Source organism: Thermothielavioides terrestris, chromosome 4 (assembly GCF_000226115.1).
Source record: "Thermothielavioides terrestris NRRL 8126 chromosome 4, complete sequence".
Classification (NCBI taxonomy): domain Eukaryota; kingdom Fungi; phylum Ascomycota; class Sordariomycetes; order Sordariales; family Chaetomiaceae; genus Thermothielavioides; species Thermothielavioides terrestris.
In genome coordinates, this window is record NC_016460.1 from 495,303 (window position 1) to 519,075 (window position 23,773).

Below are 23,773 nucleotides of genomic sequence, written 5' to 3' on the forward strand. Positions count from 1 at the left end.
ATAAGAATAGCTACCGATTGACAGAGACCTTATCTAAGCTAGTGAGATCTACTAGCTATAGAACAACGCTATAGTATATCCTAAACCCCTTCGCTTCTAAGATATTGACCAACTGCTAGAAGTGCTTTAGCTACAATAAGTTTATTAACAAATGATAATGCTAGATATATAAGTAGGGGAGCAACTAGCTCCTAAACTATATATACCTATAGTAAAGGATACTAACTAGCTCTAGAATTAGGGTATCCTATAAGAGCTAAGCCACTTGATCTGCCTAGTTGACTACGTTGTAGTAGTCTAGGTTATAACGTTTATCTAGAGTAGCCTACCTAAGTATAGAGACCTCGGCAATAATATTGGCAGTACCCTAGGCAGTTAGCTATAGTAGCTAGATAGCTGCTATACCGCTCTACTACTGCCTATCGTTGTACTATAGACTAAGGAACTAGTCCAGTATAAAAACGCTATTAAAGTTAAAAGGCTCGTTAGTATCGAACTACTTATATATTATTAATAGCTTATATATAATCAGTGCTTAAGCTCACTTAGGTAGCCTATTAAAGCCCTAGCTATTAAACCGCTCTATATATATAGCTAGAAGTATATAATTAAGACTCTTAAACTTAGCCTAGATTGCCTTATTTTAGTAGTCTTATATATAATAATCAAAGTAAATGATTAAACTAGTAAGAGGGAAGGTGCTAGCTATTTACTACTTTAATATAGGCTTAGCGTTCTTAACCTTTAAGTACTATCCTTCGACTACATTTGTTGTAGTGATCTAGTAGAGTAGGGGGGTTATATCTTATACCTAATACGCCTATAGTCGAGTATTGCTTAGCTAGTTGTTCTTCAAATACTACTTAAGCTTATCGATACTAGTATAAGCAATAGTAGCTTTAATAGACTCTATATAACCTTTTTCTAAACGACGGCTTAGAAGAGTAGCTGCTATATAGCTAAGGTACTCTTTATTAGTATTAATCTAACGCTTTAAAGTCTTTTAGCAATACTTTGTATAAAAGAGATGTTATATATATAGGAGGCTATGTTTATCGTAGCTAAATGCCTCCTAGATAGTAAGTTGTTTAGCTATAGAGTCGTCGATGATTATATATTTTAGGAGCTAGCCCCTATTAGCTACTCCCCTATACTACTCTAGTAGTATATCTAGGTATACTACGATACTATTAGCAGTCTACCTCTTTATAAAGAAGTAAGTAGAAGGGAGCTAGTAGCCGTTGAAGTCCTAAACTATAATTGTAAATAGGTATTAACCGCTATAGGCAGTCTTATAAATAGTATCTATAATCGTTAGTTAACTATATTTTTTTAATGTATCTAATAGGTCTCTATATACGAAGACCAATATAAAGGAGTTCTCGCTAAGTATAGTTAGTGCCTTATATTTATATCGATTACTATAGGCTAGTAGCTAGGTAATAGCTTCTATGAATTCTACCTCCTTAAAAACCTTGTAGGACTATACTTTACGATCATTACGTTTATAGAGCTTAAGAGATCTATAAAGGTTACGAATCTCCTAGGTTATAATATATTAGCTACCTATATAGTAAAGACATGCCCTAGCCTTAGGAGTTTCGGTATAGCTATATAGCTAGTGTTCTATAGCGCTATCGCTATATCTAGTAGTAAGGAGGTAGGCAATATACTCTACAATGGTATATAGGTATTTGACTATCTCAATGTCTTTTATCAAGTAATTATACCTATAGCAAATTGCAATATCAATAGTGCCATCGTTGTACTAAACCTCGTAGAAAGTATAGCAGTATAGCTCTATATTCTATAGCGCCCTATTACGTTTATCTTGCCCTTTAGTCTTTTATAGCGTTTTCTAAAGGCGGTAGTGGAATATAGTCTTCATTTGCCGTTGCCTTAGGGCGTCTCTCCTACTATAGAAATGCGATACCTAGCGCTATTCGGCTTGCTAGGCTATATATAGGAGGGCAAACTCGCCTTCTTTAAACCAATGTTCCTAGATCTTCTAAATATTATTAGAAATTGCAAAGCTACTATTTAGCACCCTAGGCTCTAGTCTAGATAGGCAAATTAGAGATATATACCTATACCTACGTCTAGAAGCTAGTTCCTCTATAGAGGAACTGTCTCCTTTATTAGATAGTTCATTGGACAGTGTAGAGCTGTCTAGTAGCTAGGCAGAGGCTAGAGCAAGACTAGGAATACTACTTGATTATAACGATTATACGATTAGAGGCTTAGGGATAGGAAGGAGCTAGGGCAATACCTACTAAGTAGCTAGATCAAGGTTGGGTTCGGTAGATATATATTCTAGGACTAGGGAGCTCGCTATAGGTATAGTATTAGCAATTCAACGCTAGTGATCAAATTCACTATTTAACTAAATAGCACTTATATATTGAAGGGGACCAAGGGCGCTAATAGGCTATAGATGCTACATTGTTTTATTGCTAGCTATATAGTACGTCGTTTTATTGTTAGCTATATAGCGCGTCGTTTTATTACTAGCTATATAGCGTATTATTTTATTACTAGCTATATAATATATTATTTTGCTACTAGCTATATAGTATATTGTTTTATTGCTAATTGTATAAATCGAGCTAGTCTATAGCTAGATCAATACTAAGTAAGTGCTAATTAGCAAGTAGTAAAACAATAGAACTTACTTAGCACGTCTTCTAGTTGCTAGCTATATAAAGTGAGCCGATCTATAGTAGGATACTGGTCTATAGCTAGATCAATGCTAAGCAACTGCTAATCAGTAAGTAGTAAAAACAATAGAACTTACCTAGTATATCGTTTTATTACTAGCTATATAGCACGTCGTTTTATTACTAGCTATATAGTATATCGTTTTACTACTAGCTATATAGCGCGTTGTTTTACTACTAGCTATATAGTATATCGTTTTATTGCTAACTATATAAATCAAGCTAGTCTATAGCTAGATTAATACTAAGCAACTGCTAATCGGTAGATAGTAAAACAACTTACTTAACATATCTTCTAGTTGCTAGCTATATAAAGTAAGCTAGTCTATAGTAGGATACTAGTTTATAGCTAGATCAATACTTAGCAATTGCTAATATACACTAGTAGTAAACTAATTGACCAACTTACTAATAGGATCTATTGGATATAGGCTAGATATATAGTTTTATAGCGATATAACATTATAATGTAGGTCAAAGTACAATAGAAGGTAGATATAGATATAGATTAGTTAGGGAAATGTAAATAGGATATAAACCAGCAGCTAGGTAGCTACTGACGCGACGTAGGCGTAAGGACCACCGTATAGAAATTGTTAAGTGGCAGCAAAAGGAGTGACTTCTAAGCGCGGGACCCACGGGTATCTGTAGGGACTACGGAAATTAGGCTTGGCGGGACCTCTTTAACGTCTACCCTTATTACCTGTATGCTTCGACGCTCTAGCCTCGAGCTCCACCACCCACCACCCGAGCAAGATGTGTACACAGGAGCTTTGAGATGGAACAGCAAACGTACCCCACCTGATGGAGCGGCTTATCAGGAATGTGAACGGGGCTCATGAAGGTCTCCGTGTTACTTGAAGTCCATCTGGTTGCCCATTCGACGTCCTCACACACCCACTCGCAGCCCCCCTAAACCCGGGCCGTCAAAGAAACGACGCTCCAACTGGATGAACGACGGCTTAGACACGAAACATATCGCTCCCAAGGATGATAGACGCAGCCCGTTGCCCACTTTACTAGCGCGACTATCAAGAGTTAACAGTAACTTCCGACATGGCGGGTCAACAATGGAGGAAGCATAAGGTTATAGTCGATTTCCAAGCCTTCAAACTGCGGTGTTTAGATAGGTAACAAGCTGTCATAGTTACTTGTTGCTTGTTTGATATTTTGATATGGGCCCTGAGCCACAAGAGTCCCAATACCAATACCAAAACCAAAACCAAAAAAAAAAAAAAAAAAAAAAAAAAAAAAAAAAAAAAAAAAAGGGGGGGGGGGGGGGGGAGGGGGGGAGAGAGAGAGTGAAGGGAGGGTGGGACAAAGTTTTTAGCTCAGTGGTCTGACAATTCTTGCGGTTCACTCTACGTTGGAAAACGTTACCGCAAGTGTTCCGAGAGGCAGAGCTGCCTAAGTGGGTATCAGCATGAACTACAGGAGATCAACGAACAGCTCTTCTCGAATAGGAATTTCCCCCCATTGTTATTCTTGTGACTTTTATGAAACTTACACCGCAGGGGGCGTACCCCGTCTTCGAAGGCAAGCAGTCCCTCAATCTCATCGTACAACCCGCTCCTGCGTTGTCTTTCCTATTATTATCAAGGAGTCTCGGCCTCGATGGCGTTGCTTAGCAATCTCGTCCGCCAGGTTTTAACCTTGCTAAACTCCGCGTTGTCTCCGCTCTCGTTCAGACGAGGATGAGAGGCTCGCTCATGTAAGAGTCCCATCGCAGGGCCGATTTTGAACGCCCTTGCGGAGCACTCGACGGAGTTAGAGTGCTATGTCCGCATCTTGGGCAGCTTCTCAGACCAGAAGCCCCGGAATCCCTGCATCACAAAGCCACATATATCTGTTTCCTTATCCCCCGTCACGGCACGGCAGCCTACCCTCTCAAACGCTTCCTCACCCCTTCTCCATCTCAAAAGGCCCCTCCGCTAATTATCACCATCCCCCCAAAAACTACCCATCGTCACCATGCCCCCAACCAAGCAACTCACCTTCTTCATCACAGGCTGCTCGTCCGGCTTCGGCCTGATCCTCTCCCGCATCGTCCTGCGCGCAGGCCACCGGCTGATCGCGACCTCGCGCAACCCGTCCCGCACGCCGGAGCTGGTCGAGGAGATCGCGGCGCGCGGCGGCCGCTGGCTGGCGCTCGACGTGGACGACCCGGCCGCCGGCGCCGCGCTGATCGACCGCCTCGAGCGCGACGAGGGCGAACGCATCGACGTGCTGGTCAGCAATGCCGGCTATGCCGTGTTCGCGCCCGTTGAGACCCTCGCTGACCATGAGCTGCGCGGCTTGATGGAGACCATGTACTTCGGCCCTGCGCGGCTGGTGCGCGCTGTACTGCCGTACATGAGAGCCCGGAGGCAGGGGGTGGTCGTGCATGTGAGTAGCGGTGCCGGGCTGGAGGGGAGGGAGGGGTTGGGCGGGTACGCGGCGGCCAAGGCCGCGATGGATGGTGAGTGCTCTTTCCTGTCGTTCTTGCTGGTGATCAGTTGTGGTCTTGCTGATAACTCGGATGGACAGGTTTGTGCAAGGTGCTGGGCAAGGAGGTTGCGCCGTTCGGCGTGCGCGTGTTGAACGTCCACCTGGGCGGGTTCAACACTAACATGGCCAACGCCACACGCGCCGGTGGTCAGAGCCCGTGGCCGGAGGATTACAAAGGGTCGCTGGTGGAGCAGTTCTTGTTCGCCATCACCAGCGGCAAGTTCGTGCCCGAGGGCGACCCTGAAAAGGCCATGCAGGCGGTGTACGAAGTCATCGTGGGAGAGGGCGTCGGCGCCGGCCGCGAGGCCGAGAGGATGTTGCCGCTCGGTAGGGACATTGCGGCGAGGGTCAAGCAGGTCCAAGATGGATATGCTCACGCGATGGAGGTGTTCGGCGAGGTGTGCAATAATGTCTATCTGGAAGGGAGGTGACGGTGCGGAGACGAAGTTAAGAGGGAAAGTGTCACGTCAGGGGTAAGGGATTCCTAAGTCCTTGGACAGTGGACACTGGGCATCCCCACATCTGTGTATATATACCAAGCTCTGTCCTCTCCTCTCGTTTCTTTTGTACTAACACAGCGCATTCTCTCTACATTCCGATGATCTGCTACGATTCTTCCATCACTCTATGCCACGGTGGCTCGGTGTAGCGTGACAGAAAGCGAAGAACCGTCAAGCAGGCCACAACCTAATTTTACCTCAGCTTGCTCCTCGAAGGGAAGTAGAACAAGCAGCACAGCATAATCGACACCACCGTGGCCATGATGATGCCGCCCACCCACGCGCCCTGCGCCAGCTTCCTGTAGTCGGCATCGGACCGAAACAGCACGGCGTACCCGGAGTCACCGTATTGCAGATAACAGGCCTTGCACCAGCAGTTATCGAACAACCCCACAAACTCAAACACGCCAATAAGCACCAAGATTACCGCGTTGGCAACAGCAATGAACTTGCCGACCAACCTAGTCAAGTTAGCCAGCGCGCACAGCCCCCAGTGCATCCAGCCTCCCGTCCGCAGCCGCGCGGCGACCGGGTCGTCCTCCTCCGGCCCCCCGCCACCGGCCACATAGGCCTGCTGGTACATGCGCATGGCGAGGTGGGACAGCAGGGCGGAGCGCAGCAGGCAGGCGAGCGCGGCGGTGCCGAGCAGGCCGTACAGCAGGTAGGACCCCGAGCGGCAGCCCCAGCCGACCATGGGCGTGTTGTAGGCGATGACGACGGCCGCGCCGGTCGTGCCCCACTGTGCGAACAGCGCGACGGCCAGCGCGTCGCGCATGCGCGCCCAGACGGCCGTCTCTACGTCGCGCAGGCGGCTGTATGCGCGCACCGGCGCCGGGTCGCCCGCCTGTGGGAAACCCTGTCGTGTTGTGGGAAGGTTGCAGTATTTGGACATTTGCCATGCGCTGCCCACGAGCATTCGCGGTGGCGTTGGCGGGGGTTTGTTGTTGTTGTTGTTGTTATTCGGCTGGGGTGGGTTCGCTGGTGGTGGTTGTTGTTGTTCTATGGCCACAGGGTTCGGCATCTCGCGGCATTGCCTGTTCTCTACCATCTTGTCGAGAGTGGTCTCGAAGGCGTCAAGGATTCTTCGAGTGAAGGCCCACCAGGTGAAGACGCGGGCGTATGTGTAGACCGGCCCTTCCTTGGCCTCGTCGCCGCGGGTGTCCATGCCCAGGGTCTTTGGGGGCTCGAGTAGGTGGTTGCTTGCCGGATGCAGTTGGCCGTGCTGCGTCACTGCTGCCGCGGGCTCTCGCGTCAGGCCTGACTCGACAAAGATTGCCTCTTGGGGCCCCGTTTCCGTCTGGGAGTCTGGGTAGTCGGGTGGGAGCTGAGCTCGGTGCGCCTCAGCAGCGTGCAGAGCGTCTTCGATGGTGATGGAACCCTTGTCGTACTGCGTGCCCACCCAGATCCTACGAGAGCGAGCAAGCGTCAGTCGTAACACGGCGAATTTGAGATTGGCGTTGAGTAGACACGAGCTCATGCTCGGGAGCTTACCATCCCCAAGTCACTGGTATCTGGTAATAAATCAAGCACAACGGAGTCAGCAGAGAAACACCGGTGCGGGACGTCCAACCCCAGGAATGCATCGCTTACCAGCCACACCCACAATGTGGATGTTGCGATTTCGATTGCCGTGTTGATGGCGCCGACTGCGGCCGACACGCCGGTGAAGATGGTGAACACCCACACAATGCCTGCCAAGCTGATCTGCGCGTGCAGCGACAGGGTCGGTCTCCGGCGGCTGAGTCTGACGCGCTCCCGGACGGTCGCCCACCAGGCCGTATTCGCGGGCGAGACGATGAGGCTGCTGAGCCAGTGGCGGACGACCGAGGCCCGGAGCGGCACCTGCTGCCCCTCGACGGCGAGGGAGAGAAACGACTGCAAGCGCACCTCAAACTGCTCGAACTCGGCGGCCGTGTGCGCCAGGGCGGCGGGCAGATGCTGGCGCCGGCGGACAGACCGATCCAGCAGGCGCTGGACCTGCTTGACGGCCCAGCTGCGGTTGAAGAGCGTCAGTGCCAGCGAGTACGTGATGAGCGCCGGGCTGCCGACGGCGAGACACAGGCCGATGAAGGTGTCGCCGGGGCCCGCGTTCTCGAAGGGGAGCTGTGCGCACAGCGCCAGCCAAGGCAGGAAATAGCTCGTCAAGGCGGCAGAGAAGGTCGCAAAGTTGAAGATGTCGGTCTAACGAGACATCAGGCACGAGTTCCGGCGGTTAATTTAAGCCTCGAAGACGGACTGAATCCCCGGGAGAGAACAGGCGTAGCCTACTACTGGGATGGCTGCAAAGCCGCAGTGGGTCTCGCACGTCGTGTAGTTGACGCCCCAGGTGTTGTTGGTGAGATCCCGCATCGGAACGCCGTACGCGTCGACCAGGCCAGGCACGGGGAGGCCCAGCCCCAGGATGATGGCACGACATTTGTTTGTGAAGGGCGTGCAGGCCGCTCCGGCACAGTCTCCAGGGAACGACATGCTGGTCGACGGATGATAAAGAACATCAGGTGCACCCTGGGACGGTGATGAACAAGGAGGGCGATGCGACAGAGGTGTTCAACCGTCCTTTTGTAACCTTGGAAGCATCCTCCGAGCCTTACGCTTGTTATCATGGACGTGTGGACACGAGGCCAAGATAAGCTATGGCGCCATCCATGGATGCATTTCAGCTGAGGGCGGCTGACATACCTGACTCAACGCGGTGTGTTAAATCGGACATGGAATGCAATCGTCGTTACATCCAGCCTCGCCTCTTTCGAGTTCGGTCGCCATTGAAGGCGCCAGGCCGGCAATAAGCTGCCACACCGGGAGCATGCAGCGTCCAATAGCTGCGTCCGGCGATGACGTGCACCCTGGACGTGGTTAGAGGCTGCAGGGAAGTGGTTCACCGCCGTGTGGTTCCCTGCCGTGCGCCCTCGTCCCATGGGGAAGTTCTCCGATACCCCCTGGAGAGCACGGTGGACGGACAGAACTGGAGAAAGTAATGATTGAAGCGAAGCTGCAATGGTATCTGACAGCTAGCTCGGTGAATGGTTGGTTTGAAGCCGAGCAGATTTTTTTGCTACCCTAAGGTTCCTTGGCCTATCATGCCGCATACACTCTGCGGCTTGCAATGCCACACCTCTCCAGAATCTGTGCCCTCTTCTGTCCGGCTGTGGCAGAATCTTAGTTCTCGGGAACAACGACTTTTGGAACCGCCGCGGGCGGCAGGATTTACGGAGGCCCTGGATTTTGCTTTGTTTGGCAGGAGCCCCGTGAGTCAATCTGGCACCCCGCACGCCACCAACCGTTTCCTTCTCTTCGACTTTCCAACTGAGTCATCCAGACCGCATTCTGCAACTCTCCCTTCCACTATAACTACTGGTAACGACCGCAGCAAGGATCCCGCGCTTGAGGTTCCTCTCCAGGAATCCTCCACCATGGCTTCGCCTGCCGCTCCAAAAACTCTCTCTCTTCCCAACCTCCAAGCGTACTTGGAGGGGCTCGGGATGCCGACTCCTGTTCCGACCTTCCCTGCTGCGGATCCGGTCCACAACCCCAACGATATTTATCGTTCTTTCATCGCAGCTGCGCTTGAGAACTTGATCGATTGCGACCGAGCTCTGGTCTATGAATCCTTGCAGCTTACCTCCACTCCGTCCAAGGGAGACCTCGTACTTGTTGTGCCGCGGCTGAGGCTGAAGGATGCCAAGGCGAATGAACTGGCAGCCGAGCTGGCTTCCGAGGCACGGGATTCCCATTCCCACCCTTCCAGTCATTCCCGTTTTGTTTGCAAAATCTAATGCAACATATGATAAGTTTCCGGTGCTCCCCCTGGTCAACCCACCGTTGGCTCGGGATAGCTTTCTTCAGTTCTTCTATTCGCCGAAGATCCTGCCCCGAGTGATCCTTCCTTTCATCCACGAGCGCCGTGCATCATACGGCAGGAGGACGACTTCTGAGCAAAAGAAGAAGAGAGCCATTGTCGAGTTTTCGTCGCCCAACATTGCCAAGGAGTTCCACGCCGGGCACCTTCGAAGCACCATCATCGGTGCGTTCATTGCTAATCTTTACGAGACCATGGGTTGGGATGTGGTGAGGATCAACTACCTCGGCGATTGGGGCAAGCAATTCGGATTATTGGCAGTTGGTTGGGAGAGGTACGGCTCGGAGGAGTTGTTGAAGGCCCAGCCCCTGAAGCATCTCCTCGACGTGTACGTCAGGATCAACGCCGAATTCAAACCCGAGGAGGCCGCCAGCAAGCAGGCGCGGGACGAAGGCCGGGACACAGCGGAGATCGAATCTCGAGGCCTCTTTGCCGAGCGGAACGCTTTCTTCAAGCGCATGGAAGATGGCGACCCCGGAGCTCTTGCCTTGTGGAAGCGATTCCGCGACATCAGCATTGAGCGATACATCGACATATATGCTCGGCTTGGCATTACGTTCGACGTCTATACCGGAGAATCGCAAGTGAATCCTGCGACGGTGGCCGAGGCCGAGTCGATACTGAAGGAACGAGGCGTCTGCGAACCGGACAAAGGATCCTGGATCATCGACTTCTCGAAACACGGAGCGAAGCACCTGGGGACTGCGATCCTGCGCGGACGAACGGGAACGACAACCTACCTGCTGAGGGACGTGGCGGCAATCCTAGATCGGGCGAAGCAGTATTCGTTCGACGAGATGCTCTACGTCGTCTCTTCGGAGCAGGACTCGTACTTCCAGCGCGTCTTCAAAACGGTCCAGCTGATGGGGTATCCGGATCTGGCAGCCAAGCTGAAGCACGTCAACTTCGGCAAGGTCATGGGCATGTCCACGCGGCTGGGCAAGGTGGAGCTGCTGAGCGACATCCTCGACAAGTGCGCGAGCGCGATGCACGACGTCATGCGGACAAACGCCGTCAAGTACGCCCAGGTCAGCGACCCCGACGCCGTCGCCGACACGATTGGGATCACGGCCGTGATGGTCCAGGACATGTCCGGCAAGCGCATCAACAACTACCCCTTTGATATCACCCGCATGACGTCGTTCGAAGGCGACGCCGGGCCCTACTTGCAGTATTGCCACGCTCGGCTTGCCTCCATCTCCAGGAAGGCCAAGCAAGCTGGTATCGATCCTGGCGATGGCGGCGATATCGACTACTCGTACCTCGAGGATGACCATTCCGCCGCCCTGCTTCGACTCATGGCGCAGTACCCCGATGTTGTCGGCACCGCGTTCAAGAACCTGGAGCCGTCCACGATCTTGACGTATCTGTTCCGTCTCGCCCATCAGCTCTCGTCAAGTTACGACGTGCTTCAAGTTGTCGGGGCCCCGGAAGGACATGGGGCGGCTCTCGCGCGGGCGGCATTATACGAGAACGCACGTCAGGTCCTCGGCAACGGAATGCGACTGCTTGGTATCAAGCCTGTTGACAGGCAAGTTCCCCCTCAATCTGTTTTTCCGCACTCAGTGTTCCCTTCTCGTCAAAGTGCTGACGCAAAATCTAGGATGTGAATTTCCTTCATGTTTGACCGGACTATTTGCTCTAAGGTCCCAGTGACCGCACCGCGACCTTGAGGCGAAGGCCTGTGTCTAGCGCTACTTCTTCGAGCGTGATTCAAGCTGACATGGCACCTGAGTGCGATATTCAATACACAAGAGCATTAGCAACGACAGGTGGGCTTCTGCGGGCACGCTCGATGCCTCTTAATGCTGGGCGGGCTGGGCCTTCCCTTGATGCACAGCCGGAACCGTGTGGTACGCAGCCTCCTCAGAGTGGTTCCCTGCCGTAAGGTAGCCCCTTGCCCCATGGACCAGTTCTCAAATCTTCCACTGGAAGGCAGGCACAGTCGACAGAACTGGAGCCAGCACGAGAAAGCATCGACGTGCTGGTGGTACCCAGCGTGGAACTTACATCCAACGGGATCCTGTCAATGCCATCCACTTCACTCGGCGGCTCGACAAGAAAAAAAGAAGCCAGCCGCCAAACCTGGTTCTATCGTGTTCTTTTAGAGAGCCAACGCGAAACTGTTGTCCGATCACCTCCAAACCGTCTACCTCCATGCCGCCCAACATGGCCGCCACCCCCCAAGCCGCAGGTGAGTTCGGCGCCGGATATGCACCGGGCGGCATCGGATCCCGCCGCTGACCTCAACAGTCAACCAGATGGAGGCGGCCATGTGGCCGGTGTACAACAGGATCGCAACTTTCATTACACGGCAACACGGACCCAGCGTTGCCCGGTACCCCGCGCTCTACGTCCCGCTGGCCATCCGCGACTTCAAGCCCCTCTTCGCGGCGTATTTCACCCTCACCCAAGGTGCTGTCCAGCCCGGCCTCGAGTCCATCCGCGCGCAAGTCGAGTGGTTCTGCCGGTCGTTGGAGAGCTTGACGGACCCCATCCACGAGGACCCGCGGCGCAGCGACGTGGAGAAGGCTCTGGATCGGCGCGCGTGTTTCGAAGAGATGCTGTGGGCCGTCGGCGACCGGATAATCGAAGGGAAACGATCGCGCGGTGCTCGCCAGCCCACGCCGACCGAGGCAATTACCGTCGCGTCGCTCGAGTTGCTGTGGCGGGTGGCCATCGGTGCCTGCGATTGGGAACTTCGGCTCTGGTACGCTGCTGGAAGACCGGGAGCGCGACCCCGGCGGGCCAGTCTCTGAGGGAGTGGTGAAGCGGATGCGTTGTGGATTTTTTTTTTTTTTTTTTTTTTTTTTTTTTTTTCAGCCTTAGACGAGCACTCAGATACCCAGCGTCGCTAGCCATTAGCAAGTGACTGATACTCAAGCGAGCTCAAGAGTGTTTCCCATTCATCATGTCAAAGACCGAGCAGCGAAAGAGCCGGGCCTCTTGAGCGCTCTGGGCCTGTGCCCCAAAGCCACCAGTCACAGCAACGACGGCTCCATCCGCACTTGCTGGGCGTCTGGTCGGCATGAAGAGGAAGTGGGCATGCGCGCTCCCTGGGGTAGCGACTGCCGGTGGGCGTTCAAATGCCACAAGTGGTGAACCGACCCGGCCGCTTGGATCCCGCACGACGAACATTCTCTGCCCACACGACAGCTATCCCTCATACGATTACACAGCTTGCTTAGTCTAACAGAGCAGTATATGACTAGCACCTACTAAGTAATTATCGCCGCATTTCCAGCACTTGCCTAACACCTTGTCCTCCGGCCCCATTGCAACCAAGCCCAGGCGTGGACGGAACCGGCGCAAGCACTATCTCGCCTCCCACCCCACGCATTCTCCTATGCAATGCCTCGCTCTCCTATTCGTTCTTGTGGCCGGTGGTCTCCCTAGCGGGCTAGCTCTCGACAAGCCCGTCATCACACCCCCGTTCTCGGAAGCTGCGCAGGAGCTAGACCTGGAAAACGAGCTGCCGGTGGTCTCCTGGAGGCACGAGCCATGGGAACCCAACTGGCTGCCCGAGGCGTGCGTGACCGAGGCCAACCACACCGGCTTCCGCGCGGCCGACTTTGAGGCGGTCGAAGTCTGGTACACCGACTGCGCAGCGTCGTGGACGGTCTGCCGGCACAAACGGGCCGACGAGTCATGGTTGTACGTTCTGGACGTAAGCTTCCTCCTCCAACCGCGGGTAGGCGGGCACACCTAAATCTGTCCAGACCCTCGGCAGAATCCCCGTCGGCATGCGCCAGTACATCTCGAACGCCGTCATCGTGCCGCGGCCCGCCCACTCGGCTGTCAGGCCGCCCAAGCGGCTCCCATACGCCTACGCCCGCCCAGCCCTCGGCGTCCTGACCTTCATGCCGTCTTGTAAGTCCTCACCTCACACCCACCCCATCCCCCATCCACATTCCGATCTCTAACAACACAAACTAACCGCCCACAACCTCCCACCATCTTTAATCCCACAGACTTCACCCCAGGCGTCATCCTCCACGAAACAGGACACCTCCTCGACGTCCTCTGCCCGGCCCTGACCACCACCATCCCCAACACAGACGCAACCGCCGCCTTCTCCCACTCCGCGCTGTGGCAGACCGCCCTCGCCGCCTCGCCCGCCCTGCCCACGCGCTACGCCGCCACCAGCCTGGCCGAGAGCTTCGCCGACGCCGTGCGCTGGGCCGTCAGCGCCGTCGCGCACGGCCCGCGCGGCGGCCTCGCCGACTACAGCCCCGGCTGGGCCGGCTGCGCGCCGCTCGTGCACGTCGTCCGCGCCCTGCTGGAGGGGGTTATATGGCCTGCTTCGGGGCGGTGTGAAGGGAGGGTGAAAGGCGGTGGGAAGGGGGTTTGGGTGGGTGGTGATGGTGATGGTGATTCCGGCTTGCGGGGTGGGAGTGGTGGTGCAGGGGGGGTTGCGAGGGTCGGGTGGGCGAGCGGGAGGAGGGAGGCGGCTGGGCTGGAGGGAACCGGTGTGGCTGAGATTGTCTTGCCGGTTGGGAGGGAGGGTAAGGCGTTGCTTGGGGAAGGGGAGGCGGGAGGGCAGGGGGGTTGCTTGGGGGTGTGAATAGTAATCGATCGTCCTAACTCAGGTACCTACGATGATGAGCAGAGGAGCATTTTTTTCGTGATCCATGTACCATGTTCTAGGCGTAAGAGGCTTGGTGGGTGGCGGGTTACGTTTCCGATGGCCGACATAGTGGTGGCCTCGCGAGCTTGAAACCTTCCCAAGCTGGTTGCCGAGTTCAAGGGTGTCAGTGATCAAGAGGTCAGAAAAAAAAATGACCAAAAAAAAAAAAAAAAGAAAATTGGATGCGCTGGAACCCCGAGTCGAACTTGGGGTGTGGGCGGCCAGTGGCTGATCTGGGTAAAGCTACCCGCGAGGGATTAGGGACTCTCAGGTATAGATTTGAGATAACCGCACGCGTCAACCACCTACCGCTGCGCCATCCTGATTGTGTTGAATTTAGGGCTCCGAAACAGGATCTATAGCCCCCGGAATCTTTTGCCCCCTGGCACCAGTTGCCGGTCTTCCTTTTCCATCCGAACCAGTCATTGCTACGTAGCGCAACTGACCGTAGTACTTCCCACCCTGAACTCGTGGAGTGAAACCGATACTTCGGCGACTCGGTCTGTGACTTTGCCTCTTAAGTTAGGGATTAACCATAACTTGGGCGATTTGTCGTTGTATCCGTGGCCGAGGAGGCGCATCAAGTCGCCATTTGTTTGCATTTCGCGTTGCTGTGCCTTGATGAATCATACACAGTTTTCAGAAGGCGAACGTGAGAGGAAACCAACTGATGTACTCCTGGCACCGAGTGAGTATTCCCAATCAACTCCCTTGCTTTGTTTACTGTCAACTTGCGCTGTGGTTGGCTTCATGCTTCCAAAGCTTTGTGAAGGCATTTCAAAACAGAGTTGAGTGCGGGCCCGGTTGGGTAGGACGTTCATTGAGTTGAAAGCTCTGGCAACACAATAAGGTACGGATCACACAAAGCACATGAATCCGCCCTGCTGATGCCACCTCATGTACCTTCGTTGACCTCCAGTTAGTTGGCAACTAGTACTTCTCAACATTCCGATACGTCTCCTCAAACCGCTCCCTCTCCCGCTCGACGAAGGCCTCGAACGTGCCCGTCGGCACGCCCCAGCGGCGGGTATCCTGCACGGCATCGAACGGGGGCGCGTCGCGCAAGATCTGCTGCAACGCCAGCGGCGGGTTCGTCGCCAGCGCCTGCAGCGCCTCCTCGTCCGTCAGGTAGGTCACGCGGATGTCGCGGCCGGTGCCGCGGCGGATGGCCGCGAAGATGCGCTCGGCGGTTACGTTCTCGCTGGCCAGCTGGATGGTCTGCGCGTGGAACCTGGCGGGCTGCTGCAGCGCGGCGACGGCAAACGCGGCGATGTCCTCGTGGTCGATCATGGGGATCTCCGTCGTCGGCCGGAAGGCCACCCGGAAGTGCCCCGTGGCGGTGGCCTCCGAGTAGATCCGGTCGGCTTTGGGGCTGAGGAAGTTGGCCATGAAACTGCCCGGCTGGAGGATGGTCCAGTGCGGGAAGGCGGAGGCGCGCACGGCATTCTCGAGCTCCGTCTTGGGCTTCAAGGCGCGGGCGACGAAGTGGTCGGGGCCGAGGTGGCGGACGGGTATGGCGCTGCTGTAAATGACATGCCTGACGCCGGCGGCGTGGGCGATGCGCAGGATAGTCTGCCCCTGCTCGAACTCGAGCGCGGGGTTGTCCCGGAAGACCTGCTGAGCCAGGAAGAGCGCGTCGCTGCCGGCGATGGCTGACTCGAGCACGGCGGTGTCGTCCAGGTTGCCTTGGTGGACCTTGACGCCGACGGAGGCCAGCGCTTGGGCAGCGGCGGAAGTTGGGTTGCGGGACGTCGTGTGCACTTCCCAGCCGAGGGCACGGAGCTGGCGGGCCACGGTGCCGCCCTGATCGCCGGTGGCGACGCAGACGAAGGCTTTGTTGGGAGCCATGGTGTATGGGTGAGGAGGAGGAGGAGGGGGGGGGGGGGGGGGGAACTGGTGGTGGTGAACTCGACGGACTCCGGACGAATGCCTTGCTATAAGATATGCGTCAGAGCTAAGTCAATTGGACTTGACTGACAGTAAAATAACAACGGAATACGGGGATCGGGTTGCCCGCAGGACCCGAGGGGGGTGCGGACTCGGACAGACTCCTCAGAGCATTCCTCCGGCGATGCTTACCTCACTTAGACAAACAATGGGTTGAATCAGGCAGGCTCGCTACTCTCAGAGACATATGGATCACACGGGCGCACGCCATGCGCGCCACTGCGGGGGGTAGGATGGTTAATTACCAGGTACATAGCTGGACAGCTGCAGCCAGCGCTTCGGGGCTAACGGGGTTAAGGCGGAGCGGCTGTTGAAGTCGGCTGGTGATCGAGCGTTGATGCGGGCGACTACTTGACGGCGGTTTCACTTCGAAATTCGAACCCCGTACCCCGTGCCCCTTCATCTCCCAACCCTGTTTTCATGAAATGATGAAAGCCCTCCGGGCGACAACACGGCATGAATGAGCTAACAAGCAACATGGACAAAAGTCTGGAAGACGGGTAGGGTACCAAACGGCTGTCACCTGGCCATAACTGCGCTCCAGCAGGCACGGCCCCCCTCTGGAAGCGTATGGAGTTTGGCGTGTGCCGTCGTCAAAACTCCGGGTCTTCCTGTAGAGCGCTGGACACAGAAAGCGTCACTCGAAACCCTAACCCGGGCGCAGATTCACGGCCACTCCCGCCCCTCAATTTTGCATTCGTGGAAACTCGAATCACGCATGGTGCTTCTCGCTCATCAGAACCTGGGGGTCTGGACAACGCGTCATAACCGGAGAGAGAGAATACAACCGGGTTTTAGTTGTGGGCCAAGGTTCTTTTCTGTTTTTCCATCTTTCCCTCTCTCTTTTCCTTTCTTTTCTTCTCTTGCCTTTTTTCTTTTCTTGGGCGGCAAGATGTCACTGCCGGCGTCGAACAGTACCGATGTCGGCGCCGAGCTGGAGGGGCCGGCGCTGGACGAGTGCATCGAGTCGCTGATCGCCCGGTGGCAGGGCTGCATCGACGAGCTGCAGCGCCTGGAGCAGGCATCCGAGTCGGCGAACCGCCCGGTGCGGGGGCTCAAGAACCTGCTAAGAGTGCAGTGCCGCGCCCTGGACAAGATTGTTCAGAAGCGGCAGGACCCCTCCGCAGCGGCCGTCTCGCCGGCCCAGTACTTTGGCATCCGGAGCTGCTGCTGGGAGGACCGCTGGGCCGTCGTCAAGAAATGCCGCGGCCTCGTCGCCATCAACAAGGACTTCCCGCGCAGCCCCCGCCTGCCGGTCCCCCCGGACGCCGGCTGGCTGGCCTACAAGGACCAGCCGTTCCAGGAGAAGACCGTGGCCGTGGACGCCGTCGTCGACAGTGGCGCTACTTGGATTAAGTTCGTCTCCATCTCGCCCAAGACCCTGGAATACCAGGTCGCGGCCGAAGGGTGGGCGAGCGAGCCGGATGACGACGACGACCAAGCGGGCGGAGATGAGGGACTGGGTCACACCGAGTTCGCCGACACGATCCGGAAGATCGTCCTCGCTGCGCGGTGGAACCACTGCCACCGGCTGCACCTCGTCCTCCCCGGGCTGCGAGAGGGCAAGTCGGAGACGGTGGACCGCATGATCCAGTTCGTCCGGCGCAGCATCGGGGGGGACGACGTCTCGGTCGAGGTCAGCTGCGCGGACAGTCCGCTCCTCACCGAGCTGCCGCCTCCGCTTGACCACGCCATTGCCGCGCTCATCCAGGACCGCGACGCTCTCGTCGGCGACGACTGCGGCCGCCTGACCGAGACAGTCAACCTCGACCCCAGCGCGCTCGTGGCGCTGGTCACGGACCTGCACCACGGGCCCGTGCCGCTGCAGCCCGAGTCGCAGCGCCGCATCATCGCGCAGTCCCTCCTCGACCACGAAAAAACGGAGGGCGGCAACGAGCTGGTCGCGCGCCAGGACATCCTCGCCACCGTGCTGTATCCGGCCCTGCGAGGCCGCACGCTGGTCTGCACGCGCTTCGCCGCCGCCTACTTCCGCAAGCTCATCGCCGCCATCGCCACCCACTCGGAGGAGGTCCGCGCGAACTGCATCCTGCCGCCGGCGTGCGACGGCGACGACGGCAACGGAATGGCGTCCACGCCGCCGCCCTCCCCCGACGCGCTGCGGCAGACGCTGCAGACCTGGTCCACCGTGCCGGTCCCGCCAGACCTGCGCCTGCCCGTGCAGATCGTGCCGGACGTCGACGTCGCGGACGTCGACCGGCTGGTGGCGGCGGGCCGGCTGCCGGCGATGGCGCGCGGCGTGGCGCGCGACCTGTCGCGCCTCAACCGCTCCGTCTACTGCCACGGCTGGGCGGCGCGGCAGACCACGGTGACGGGCCACCGCGGCATCGAGCGGCAGGTGCGGCTGGCGCTGGCGCGGCACTGGACGCGCGGCGGCGGCGACGAGCGCCCGCCCGACGTCTGGCACCGCCACCTCGGCGGCTACCTCATCCACCGCGACAAGCCCAAGGACTGGCGGGCGCTGCTGATCGGCCCGGCCGGCGGCGGCGACTGCGGGGAAGGGGAGGTGCCGCCCGAGCTGGTGCGCTGGACGAACCCGTGGACGACCTGGGGGAGGGGCATCAGCACGTACGGCGTGCCGGATACGAAGACGTGGGAGGGGGTGGGCCACGAGGAGAAGACGAGCTACGGGAGAAGGATGGATGGGCGGGAGGAGAGGGCCGGGACGGGCAGGGGAGGGAGGCAGCACGAGCAGGTCAGAGACGAGGAGCAGGAGGACGAGCAGTCGTGACAATGATGAAGGTTTGCAGCAGAAAGGAAAACGAATCCGGCTTGGGGTATATTGGATCAGTACGCTTGGAAAAAGAGCCGCCGCGAGATTAAAAAGCTGTAGATCCTCCGCAAAGTCACACAACCGCCCTGGCACTGCCCATCCCCCGGCTCCGAAAACATACAACCGAGCTATCTCCCTCGTCAGCCAAAACCACCCTCGCACACCCCATGTTGACCACATAAAAAACGAGGAAAGGACAACGACTCACCACCACCCTTCAACGAAGCATCAGCCTAAGCAGTCGTCCCCTCCTTCGCAGCCGCCGCGCCGGGCTGATCCTGCTGCTGTTGCTGCTGCCCGGCCGCCTCGGGCTGCAGCTGGTTGGCCTGGTCCTGCGCCTGGGCCTGCGCCTCGTTGACCTTGTCCTCGACCGCCTTCTTGGCCTGGTCGGCGGCCTGCTCGCCGATCTGGTCCTTGACCTGCTTGCGCAGGCAGCCGAACAGCGTCTTGAAGAACTCCTTGATCCGGCTGCTCTTCTTTTCCTCCTCCGCCTCCGCGGCGGGGGCTGCGGCAGCCGGCGCGTCGGGCTTCTCTGGTGTCGACGTCGCGGTGGCGGGCGCCGCGGTCTCTTGCTGTTGTTGGGGCTGCTCCGACTGGGGCGCGGTGGCGGCGGCGTTGGCGGACATGGTGGTGGCGGTGGTGGTGGTGGTGGTGCTGATTGAGGGTGTTGTGAGGGCGGAGTGCAAGTGCGGTTCAAAGGAGGGCCAAAGTGGAAGGCTCGCTCGGTTCAAGGAGAGACAGAAATCTGGACTGGGCGGCAGAAAAGTTTGCAGGAAAACAACCGAGAGCCTCGCCAACCTGGCGGGCGTCTCCCCTTTATTTTCTCCTTAGCGGACGCCTCATTTCCAGAACTGACAGGGGCTGCCCACGCCATCGCCCCGGTTGGTGCTCGGCGAGTCCCGTGCTCGGCAACGCTGAAGCCCATGCGGCGCAGCAAACGCGCCCGATTTGGCGGCGCGCCCATCTCGTTTGGCTGCCAAGCCACGACTATCGCGATGTCAAGAGGCGCACTAAGTTGATTAGCGCCAAGCCGAATTGGTTGCGGCTGGCCCGACGCCTTGCAGGGAGCTGCAGCGCAGGGGTGGCCCCAGTGCCGGCTCCTGTCCCGACAGGATCGGACGCTTGGCGGAAACGGGGGCAGCAGTGCGAATGCTCAAATTGGTCCGACCCCTTTAAAACAGCGATGGTTTCCTGGGTGGCAGCATCAGTTGACTCAAATTTGACCATCACGGCAGACAGGAAAGACTCAACACAATCTCTCTCACATGGACCCAGAGACAGGGCAATGAGTGTACGGATTATACAGAGCACCATTCGTCACGGCGTGCCAAGTATTCCGAACTGTGTGCATAACGCTACTGCAGTCCGCAGCTGCGCGACTGGCGCGAGTTAAAAATGCCGATCACGCTGCTGAGATTTCAGAAAATGGAAAGCGAACTTCACAGTCACTCGGGCTGCATTGGAGTGGAGACAACCACACAACAACTCGTGTGTAACCATCCGTCTTGCCATTTTCGTATCCGAGTCGCAGCACAAGCGTCGATGCTGCAGCGTGGTGGTTGGGTGGATTGCGAACTGCAGGGCCTTGTTTCGGCAGCCAGTGAGCGAGTCCACTGGCCGCCTTCGTCGGGACACTTTGTGTAGCCTCGGGAGTTGCCCAATAAAAACACTCGGAACCTTGTCTCGAGATAACCCCCCTTCTTCAATGACTTTTTGAATTATAATCAACTCTCTCAGTAGCTTAATTCTATGCTCTAAACTCGCCGTCGAGTTGCTTCGCAAGCTCGATCGAGCGCCTCAAGATGTCGACCTCCTCTCCGGTCAGGTTTCGTGCTTCCCCGCCGACCATGCAGCTCATATCCTTCTTGGACGCGCCCTTCTGCCACTCGGCATCGATCATCCACTTCAGCGGCACCTCGTAGTCCTCGTCGCTCACGACCTTGTTCTTCAGCAGGCCCCCGTTGTACCACAGCAGCTTGTCGGCGTCGTCCACATGCGCAATGACAAAGCTGCAGACTTTCGCCCTGCCCTGCTCGTCGCGCTCCTCCCACCCGACAATCGCGCCGTAGTGCTTCTCAAACTCGTACGCCGCGCCCGCCAGCTCGAAGCCGAACCACCAGCTCTCCTTGTCGCCGTACGTCAGCTGGTAGGTGGCCTCCTCGCGCACGGCGAACGAGTTCTGCCAGCAGACGTGCAGCAGGGCGGGCAGCGCGCCGGCGCGCGCCTTGTCGACGACGACTACGCCCGAGTCGGCCTCCTCGGCGTAGTCGCGCGTCCACACGAGCGAGCGGCCCAGCGCCGCGCTCGGCCGCCGGATCTGCGCCCGCCACCACGCGTGCCGCTCCGCGAACGCGTGCTGCCACAGCAGCCGGTCGTGGAACAGGTACGCGCCCGTGCGTGCGAACGCCGGCTGCCGCAGCAGCGCCTCCGGCGGCTGCAGGAACACCGCGTCCGCGTCCGCCAGGATCACCGTCTCGTACGGCGACGCCAGCGCCGCGAACGCCTTGCTGGCCCACCCGCCGGACGGGGTGTCGAAGCGGAGCGTGGCGCCGTCGAAGACGGTCGTCAGGTCGAGGAACTCCAGCGCTGCGAGCTTGGCCAGGCGGGCGCGGCTGGCCGGCGCGAGGTCGCCGTCGCCGGCGTAGGCGATCTGGATCGGCAGGGACGAGCCCAGCACGGAACGCAGCGAGCCGATGAGGTGCGCGGCGAAGCGCAGCGTCTTGTCGCCCGTCGGGATGACGATGCCGGCGGATCCCGGCCTGAACGACGCGCGCAGGTCGGCAAACGGCGTGCGCGAGCTGGGGTTCTTGGGCGGGTTCTGCAGGAACGGATACATGCTCGTGAGGGCCTGCTCGGCGGCGTCCTCTAGCGCGGCCTTGTCGGCTGGGTGCAGCGTCGCATTGCCGGCTAAGACGAGCCAATCCGCCACGATCCTGGTCCGCCTGCCAAGCTCGCCAAAGACATCTTTGTAGGGCGGCTGCAGGGGGTAGTCGGTGAAATACTGGACGAGGTTTTGGAGATGGGCGTGGTCTACCCGCGCAGCCGATGTTGGTGGTGCAGGGGGCGACGGCTCGCCAGAAGGTGCTGGCTGTGCATGTTTGATGGCGTCATCCGCCGCGTCGCTGCGCAGGCCGGGCAGCGCAGGATGGAACCGGTAGAGGAGAGCAAGGGCGAGCAGAACGAACAAGGCAAACCAAACCCCTCGGGACAGCCGAAAACCCGGCAGGCTCACCATGATGATGAACAAAGGGAATAACCAAGCTACTGTCAAAAAAACAATGGCGAGCGATTCCGCCGCAAATCTCTTGACCCTGCCAAGGAAGATATCCCCTTATCTGGAACGCGGGTGGGTCAGGAATGTGGGCTGGCCGCGCGGCACTGCCTCGCTAGCTTGGGTGGTTAACGTCAACGGGCAGGCATGATTGGTTCATCGCATGACCTCCAACTCTCTTTCAACGTCAGCGCTCCCTTTTCCCATCAACACCGGAACTATACATCCCCGTTTCCCCTCAACACTGGGACTATTTTCCAATAGTAAGTGTTGGGGCACAGCTGTGGCGGATGCAATTGCCATTGAACCAAATTTTACCACGAGCTTCCGTTGCCTTCCTGAGAATGTGGCCTGGAGGAGCAGTCCTGACTCCTGACCAAGCTCGTCTCAACCCGCCCCCAGGTGAGCCTCCGGATTGCAAGGTACACGCTCCAGTCTCAGCACCTACTCGAGCTTCATCCCAGCATAGTCAGGAGGCATTGATATGCATGTACTGGTTGGGATAGCCCGTCACTCGGGTAATTGACGGTCCTGGGTTACGGTTCCCAGACACGCCTCCATGAAAAGAAAAGCACCACCTACCGGGCTCCTCAGCCTGGGTCTAATTATCCACGCACCATAAATGCTCTTGGTTCCTATAACTCTTCTGATCTGCTCGGAGAAGAACCGTCTGGCGACATTTGCCCCTAGCGGCCATTCAAGATGCCATGGCGAGCGGGGAAGAGTATTCCAGGTCGACTCGCTTGGGCAGCAGCTGTCTCTCCTCCTCTTCGGTCGACCTACTGCCTTTGAGCGCCCGAGTTGTGGCCTGCGGTTGTCATTTCTGAATAGCCTGTGTGTTGTGGGCATCTGTGATGCGCGAACTCGGGCAGGTTGTGATTGTCGGCAGACACAACGCCGTTGTTCGGAATGTTGGGACAGGCAGATGCTAGACTCGCGTGGGCAGGACAAGGAGTCAGTGTGGGTGCTGAATTCGCCTGCGCGTAAGCAAGAATTACCATGGCTACTTCCATGCCTCGATCGGGGCCAAGTACCACGAGAAATGGGATGAGGTCTCCTACCAGCGTTGGTGTTCTCGGTAGCAGAGGCAATAGCAATGTTTGGGTCGGACGGTGCATGTTTTGTTTTCTTTGGCGGTACTCATGCTGTAAACGGCCTTCATCGACCCTCCATTGGGATGTAGTTCGCATACTGCGGGTTGATCGTAAACAGCAGGCATGAGAAGGGAGGGTGCAACAGGAAGCGGAGGGTGGCCGCGAGCACTGGGAGGAATGTGGAAGTTGAACAGGCACAAAAGGCGATCGAAAAAAAAAAAAAAGAAAAAATGGATGCGCTTGAACCCGAAGTCGAACCTTGGGTGTGGGCGGCCAGTGGCTGATAGGGTAAAGCTACCCGCGAGGGATTGGGGGACTCTCAGGTATAATTTGAGACAACCGCACGCGTCAACCACCTACCGCTGCGCCATCCTGATGTGTGTTGAATTTGGGCTTTGGCAACTAAGACTATAGCCCTGTAGCAACAAAGCGGTCAGATAAAAAAACACTAAAAAAATTGGATGCGCTTGAACCCCGAGTCGA

At 56.7% G+C, this 23,773-nt stretch overlaps 9 protein-coding genes across 9 annotated transcripts; 5 read left to right on the plus strand and 4 right to left on the minus strand.

The window, feature by feature from the left end:
• Window positions 1-4,688: 4,688 nt before the first annotated feature.
• Window positions 4,689-5,635, plus strand: THITE_2052988 (uncharacterized protein; the record flags this gene model as incomplete). The annotated part of the gene is made up of 2 exons (XM_003654990.1): window positions 4,689-5,175; window positions 5,244-5,635. 2 exons carry the CDS (start codon window positions 4,689-4,691, stop codon window positions 5,633-5,635), a joined length of 879 nt encoding a protein of 292 aa, XP_003655038.1.
• Window positions 5,636-5,897: 262 nt separating this feature from the next.
• THITE_2053488 (uncharacterized protein) lies at window positions 5,898-7,771 on the minus strand (the record flags this gene model as incomplete). The annotated part of the gene is made up of 4 exons (XM_003654991.1): window positions 5,898-6,208; window positions 6,263-6,560; window positions 6,615-7,001; window positions 7,235-7,771. Coding segments are annotated over 4 exons (1,533 nt in total), but the record flags the coding sequence as incomplete, so codon positions are not given.
• Window positions 7,772-9,114: 1,343 nt separating this feature from the next.
• On the plus strand, window positions 9,115-11,170 carry THITE_2155389 (uncharacterized protein; the record flags this gene model as incomplete). The annotated part of the gene is made up of 2 exons (XM_003654992.1): window positions 9,115-9,420; window positions 9,494-11,170. 2 exons carry the CDS (start codon window positions 9,115-9,117, stop codon window positions 11,168-11,170), a joined length of 1,983 nt encoding a protein of 660 aa, XP_003655040.1.
• Window positions 11,171-11,729: 559 nt separating this feature from the next.
• THITE_2130416 (uncharacterized protein) lies at window positions 11,730-12,319 on the plus strand (the record flags this gene model as incomplete). Its single annotated transcript, XM_003654993.1, has 2 exons — window positions 11,730-11,754; window positions 11,814-12,319. 2 exons carry the CDS (start codon window positions 11,730-11,732, stop codon window positions 12,317-12,319), a joined length of 531 nt encoding a protein of 176 aa, XP_003655041.1.
• Window positions 12,320-12,966: 647 nt separating this feature from the next.
• On the plus strand, window positions 12,967-13,896 carry THITE_2011836 (uncharacterized protein; the record flags this gene model as incomplete). Its single annotated transcript, XM_003654994.1, has 3 exons — window positions 12,967-13,227; window positions 13,280-13,430; window positions 13,532-13,896. Coding segments are annotated over 3 exons (777 nt in total), but the record flags the coding sequence as incomplete, so codon positions are not given.
• Window positions 13,897-15,117: 1,221 nt separating this feature from the next.
• On the minus strand, window positions 15,118-16,035 carry THITE_2052864 (uncharacterized protein; the record flags this gene model as incomplete). The annotated part of the gene is made up of 1 exon (XM_003654995.1): window positions 15,118-16,035. The coding sequence occupies one exon, from the start codon at window positions 16,033-16,035 to the stop codon at window positions 15,118-15,120; it is 918 nt and encodes a 305-aa protein (XP_003655043.1).
• Window positions 16,036-16,694: 659 nt separating this feature from the next.
• THITE_2118283 (uncharacterized protein) lies at window positions 16,695-18,980 on the plus strand. The gene has a single exon (XM_003654996.1). It carries the CDS (start codon window positions 17,027-17,029, stop codon window positions 18,881-18,883), a length of 1,857 nt encoding a protein of 618 aa, XP_003655044.1. The 5' UTR covers window positions 16,695-17,026; the 3' UTR covers window positions 18,884-18,980.
• Window positions 18,981-19,646, minus strand: THITE_2118286 (uncharacterized protein). Its single transcript, XM_003654997.1, has 2 exons — window positions 19,134-19,646; window positions 18,981-19,053 (listed from the first exon to the last, which is right to left on the minus strand). Exon 1 carries the CDS (start codon window positions 19,549-19,551, stop codon window positions 19,159-19,161), a length of 393 nt encoding a protein of 130 aa, XP_003655045.1. The 5' UTR covers window positions 19,552-19,646; the 3' UTR covers window positions 18,981-19,053; window positions 19,134-19,158.
• Window positions 19,647-20,455: 809 nt separating this feature from the next.
• Window positions 20,456-22,242, minus strand: THITE_2118287 (glycosyltransferase family 71 protein). Its single transcript, XM_003654998.1, has one exon. It carries the CDS (start codon window positions 22,158-22,160, stop codon window positions 20,673-20,675), a length of 1,488 nt encoding a protein of 495 aa, XP_003655046.1. The 5' UTR covers window positions 22,161-22,242; the 3' UTR covers window positions 20,456-20,672.
• Window positions 22,243-23,773: the final 1,531 nt, after the last annotated feature.